This window comes from Nothoprocta perdicaria, unplaced genomic scaffold (genome assembly GCF_003342845.1).
Source record: "Nothoprocta perdicaria isolate Ctin4 unplaced genomic scaffold, notPer1 scaffold_127, whole genome shotgun sequence".
Classification (NCBI taxonomy): Eukaryota; Metazoa; Chordata; class Aves; order Tinamiformes; family Tinamidae; genus Nothoprocta; species Nothoprocta perdicaria.
Window position 1 is genome coordinate 2,235,637 of NW_020454394.1, and position 6,000 is coordinate 2,241,636.

Here is a 6,000-nt window from a genome sequence, read left to right on the forward strand (position 1 = left end):
CTCTTCTGGCTGGTTTCATCCTGGCTGCCTAAAGAAGCTAAAATATGGTTCTATCTAGTCAAATTCCTTAGATAGAATGAGGATGGAGTTAGTGGAGGTGCTGCAGCCCCTCTATGTGAGGGAAGCCCCTGGGTATGAGAAGCTCTGCCTCATGTTGCATCCAGCCCAGGATTCAGAGTTTTGAGGGCTCCTCCACTGCCGTCAGCAAATGCTTAGCACCAGCTGGGAAAAGGTTTCTCCATGGCTCTCAACCATGGAGCCCTCTGCTTTTCTTCAGCCCTTCTCTGTTGTGCCATTAATACAATCTAATGACCTCTTGAATCTTTATCTTCTGCTTTTTATCGTCAGAAGAGCTTCTCAAGTCAGAATATGAAGTTCTGCACTGGTGCTCTGAGGAGGGAATGCTACACATGGGAAGATCAAGAAGATGAGCCAGTCTCTGTCTCTGTCTTGGTCCAAGCAGGAGCTGAGATCCAGTGGATGTGTTTGTGAACTGGACTTTGTGTTCTCAGATCCTGCTGCTGGAAGTTGAAAACAGGCAAAAATGCAGATGACTCTTCTCTCCCTCATTGAAAGATTGAGGATAGTACAACATTTGTCATTCAGTTCTCATGGATTTGGAAGGAAAATATGTTCCCAAAGTATCTCACAAGCAATAAGGAATGAACCCTGACTTGGCACATTGTATTTTCATGTGGTATTTCAATTTAATGAAAAAGGAGAAATAAGTAGGAGCCTGGAGATGTTCATGAAACATCTGCCATGGAGTATGTCAATAGCATGTCACATAAGCACAGAAAACAAGGCTAGTTCATTACTCTATCCCTGCTATTACCTGATCCCTAATTTCCTGCAGATTGCTTTATTGCTGTGCCTGGTGGTCTAACATCCAGGTTTTAGCTGAATGACAAGTGAGAATCTCATTTGTACTTATCTCCAGCAATACAGGGGCACATTGTGTCTCAGACAGCCTGAACCACCCTTTGAAAATACTGACCCCCTCCATTAATGCTAATTGGGCACTAAGTAATTAAAAACCTAAGGTAGGTGTCTAAAATTGTGCAGTCACACACCGACGATATAATTGCATGCTGTCATTTACACAAGCTGCTTTGTTTGCAGTGCACCCTCACATGTTCCTGGAAGCAGGGAGAAGACATTTAGGGCTATTTGTGATGAGTTTCACATGGCAAATCAGAAAGTGATACCTGTTGCAGGTTTCTGAATGCAGGACTCATCTATGGTGGAATTTCTTAAAAAGCTATTTATATGTATGCAAGGATGGATACCATGCTGTTCTGCTTCTTGCCTGATGGCTTTTGGTGGGCATGGAGCCACAAGAATACTAAAGAAGGGAGAGATTTCACAGTATGACTTGTTTGCAGTGTGCCTGGTGGGCTGCTAACTTCCATGGCATCCCGTCTGCCCTGGAATATATTTTCATGTACAGAACTGGAAGTATAAGAGTGTTGATCAAATAGACCATGCAGCTGGGTCCTGTTAACAACACACCCGGAGACTTCAACCAGAAAAAAAAAGAGCTACTTCTTCATCTCATGGAAACCAATGACAAAAGTCTGTTGATTAAAATTTCACACCATAATAAAAGAAGTCATAGGAGATTTGCTAACTCTCTAGCTACGTAAGACTCACATGTTTGATTTAAAAAAAAATCATGGGCATAAAAAGCATGGATATATAAAACGGGACAACTAATATATCAAAGAAGCAAGAGATAAGTAAATCATGCTGTAAACATAATTCACCACTAGTGAATGAAGGCCACCCTTGGAAAGAATGAATGTTTTTATAATATTTTAAACTGAAAATGACAGTTAACTCAAAATGAAGCTGAAGTTTGAGATTCAAAGATCTCCATAGTGATTTTAAAACAAACACATTTGATTCCAAAAAAAAAAAAAAAAAAATTTCCCAACTTGTAAAATGAGAGTCTGATTTTTTTCCTACTTGGGATGACTTCTCATTCATAAAAATATGTCTTAGTCAAAAATAAAATGAACTTTTCTGGAGATATCTAAATTATTTTTTTTCCCTGGAGTTACAGTGAAGAGAAATGGAATATATTTTGATTTTTTTTTCTGAATGATCAGGGGAAAAATACTTGGAAGCTTAAAAAACTGCATGATGGAAAAAGTTGGGCAGTTATGTGCTGGAACCGATATTGCACAGTGACAGACTGAAGCTGTACTTTATTACTAGTATATGCATATAAAGTTTCAAAATAATTGAAGTTTAAGCTACTGAATGGCTTACCTATTTTGGTATCCTGTTACTGTCCCAAAGTGGCAGAATTGCTGAGAGACGTTAAACAGCACTATCATCATTTGTTTGCGATAAATCTGCACTTTCCAGGTCATGTAAAATGCTATGCTCCTAAATCCCCTTTACCGAAATAAATCTTTCAAGACTTTCCATTGTCTTTAGGGATAAATGTAAATAAAGAAGAAAATATTTTCTATGTAACAAATGCTGTTGGCTGAAGGGGAAGAGAAATGATTATTATTCCTTACTTTACATAGATCTAAAGCCTGCAGTGTTAATTCACTGTCTTGCACTGTTGCCTGTTACATTTGAAATTAATAAATAAATAAAAATATGATAATCCATGTCACATGCTATAAATACATTTGTATATGTCATAGTACATGACTATTCTTACTGTTACAATATGTAGGAGGAATGCAAAGAACATAAGTGTATCATGATGTTTGGGCATGTTGCTTCAGCTGCATGATATGCCACATAAATAAGGGTTTTGAAGGATGTCAACATCCAGAACTTCTCACTGAGTGTATTATTTCTCTTTATGACTTCATCTATATTGCCAGGGTATGCCAAGCTTCTAGATCTTCCCAAATCACAATCTAAGAGACAGGTAAGGTGCAGGAAATGACCAGGTCTCTATGTCCCTCCTTGTTTTCAATGAAAAATGAATTCAGGCATGTGGGAAGGCCAGCAGGAAGCCCTGATGTGCAAGTTAGCTAGTGCAATACATAGAGACCAAGCTCCTGGTGGAGGACACAGCAGCTCATCATGGGACGCATGTGTATGGTACCCAAGAAAGTCTGTTCCCACTGGGAGGGAGAGCAACACTAGGCTCCTGCTCCACATAATCCAGAGATGGATCTGAATCAAAAGTTGAGAAGGTCACCCAAAGGAGGAGCAGTTCAACTGCTAATAAAATATTTTCAGATTATTTTCAGCATTATTAATGTATTGTGATGGGGGGCCATTGGGACTGAGTGTATTGTATCACACACATGTTGTCCTTTAGGTCTTCTCAGAGCCACTTCTCATACAATGCACAGATTATTGCTCCCTTCCTAATAACATGGTCAGAAGACTATTTTAATAATTTAGAGAATTGCAAATTCAATCAAAGTGCTTTAGAAGAAAGTTAGGCATGTAAAAACAAGAAACCATGACTGTCCACATCTTGCTTGTTTCTGCCTTAGACCTATTAAGGCTTCAGACCTATTTATCCCTGCTGTGATGTAACGTTGATAACAGACTAATCTCAACCATATGTGATAGCAGAAACAAGAGAAGACCTATGCTGTGCTGCTAGTAATCATTACCAGTTGACCCACTTTTACTCCAAAGCTGTGCGTATTTTATCTAGATTTGTGTGTTTTGCCACCAAACTTAAAGATCTTGGGGTCTTTGTGTGTTTAAACTATCTAAAACACTTTATAACGATTTGAACTTGTGGCAGGAACTACTGCTTTACTATGCAAGGACATTGGCCATTGAGCAGGGTCCAACTATTATGTAAATTCTTGTAGCAAAATGAGGAAGAATAGGCCAACTCTTGGCATTAGCATGTTAGGGAGTTACCTCATGCAGCAGATGGTGAAATGACCATTGGCTTCTGAACATGCCTAGAGAAAGCCAAACTGTTTGTGAATGAATTGGAGGCTGGTATGAGGAAGTCCCTATTTAGAGAATGGAGGGTAGCATTTCCAACACCAGCTGCTGCCACTTCTACCCCTTCCTTCTACTGAAAGCAGGAGGATCATAACCTGATTTTTTTAAGGCTCGTCTCAGGTTCCCTGTTCCAGCTCCTCTTCTTTCTCCTTTCCCGTGCAGGACTGACCTTTTCTGGGTCCTGCCCTGCCTTGAATTCTAATATATTAAAAACTGATATTAGAGACTACTGGGAATTCAACTGTCTCTTACTGTGAGCACTAAACATGACATTAATTAAAGCAATATGCTGAATGAACCAAAAGAGACATTTAAGTTATTACCTGTAAAGTTTACTTTCAGAAGGTAATCTTTATATAGCTTCCTGCCATCCATATGCTTCATGGCATCACAGAGTTTGGTAGTGTTTGGACACAGAGTCCGCTGCATTTTATGCAAGGCATGGGCCATTGCATACACAGCATTCACAACAAACATAATCTTGGATTCTTGCTCATAGTTTGAACTGTTGATAGTGAAGTGCTTGTCACAAGTCTTTCTATGTGGCTTTCTGTTCTGGAGATTACACTGGAATTTTTGCTCCCAGAAATCCTTGAACCAGGGGTTGCGTCTGTTATTGTAAGGACTGAGGCTTTGGAAATACCTGTCAAACTCTTTAACTGGATGAGAAGCAAGTTCCAAGGTTATTGCCCCAGAGGCTATATGTTCATTGCCTTTGACAATGCTCTCTTGAGCTCCCCATCCGTCACTGGCAATCCAGGTAAAGGAAACGTTGAAACGGTTGGCGGCTGCAATGAGCTCCCGAGAGTCATCACTACGCATGAAGAGAACCACCACTCTGGCATTGGGCTTCTGGAGMAGCTCTCTGATCACACCATCATAGGACTTTCTGATATTGGACCGCCCCACTTTCTCAGAGGTGGCAATGCAGATGTTCCGGAGCCGAGCCTCCTGCTCAAAGGCTTCGATCCCAGTCTCCCCRTAGTCTCCTTCTGAAGCAACTGTTGATACATAAGTCCAGTTGAAGAACCGTAAGATTTCAGCCATGGCTTTTGCCTGGTAAAAGTCAGGGGGCACTGTCCTTGCAAAATAGTCATAGCGGGATTTGTCACTCAGCTTTGCACTGGTGGAGGCATAACTTATCTGAGGGATCTGGAAGAGTCTGAGTAAATTTGCCACCTAGAAGGAAGAGAGACAACATAGAGTTTTAAAGCAATAGTATTTATAAAACTAAACAGAAAACTCCAAAGACAAAAAGAATGGTTTTTAATACAGTGTTTTGTCAATCACAGATAGATGTCAGTATTGATAGATGATATTGATAATGCACTCTGGTGAGGGAAGTGTACTGTGAATGTGTAGAGTAGCTGTTCTACTGCCCAGTTAATTTTCAAAGCCCTTCTGGAACTGTAATGGAYCTTTTATTTCAACTGAATTTAAAGACTGTTTAAATCAGCAGAGAATTTGACTCAGGTACTTGGTATAGCTCACTTGCAGCCTGTGTTTCTTACTAAGGCTGGAGGACTTGCATGCCTTTACTGCTAATGAGATTTATCTTCTCCAAGACTCAGTTCATTTGTATAGGTGAATTCATAAACAAATTCACGAAAAAAAAACATGCAATTATCTCTGTTACGCAAATATCCCAAATATACATGCACAGGCTTCCTCTTTCACAGAAAATTCTGATTCCACTTTTTGAAGTACTGAGTCCTCATCTTTCCAACTTTTTGCTCTTTTAACTGTTTTCTGAACTGTTCCGACTGCAGTCTTCCTGAGATGACAAATGGGTTCCATATTAGTATGCCTCTAGCACTGTAGCACCATATTGACCTACAACTTTTCACAAAAAATAAATAATTTTAGTAATCTCTCATTGACCTTGTAGTGTGATTTATATTGTCCAAACTCCTGTTTTTTATCATATGTTGCCATGTTCCTTGTGTAAATATGCTCAGATTTACTCTGATAAACTTATGCTATTTGCTACAAGGTCGTGTAGCTTTTGATTATATCTGAGAAAAAAATGAGGAAAAGTTAGGGATTTCTTTC

The 6,000-nt window shown here is 39.6% G+C and overlaps 1 protein-coding gene across 2 annotated transcripts in view; it reads right to left on the minus strand.

The window, feature by feature from the left end:
- The window catches only part of GRM3 (glutamate metabotropic receptor 3), a 101,973-nt gene that overhangs the window by 25,585 nt on the left and 70,388 nt on the right, over positions 1-6,000 (minus strand). For both annotated transcript variants that reach the window (XM_026033265.1, XM_026033266.1), the window contains exon 3: positions 4,272-5,127. In XM_026033265.1, coding sequence (XP_025889050.1) covers positions 4,272-5,127 — 856 coding nt within the window. The remainder of the gene's footprint in view (positions 1-4,271; positions 5,128-6,000) is intronic.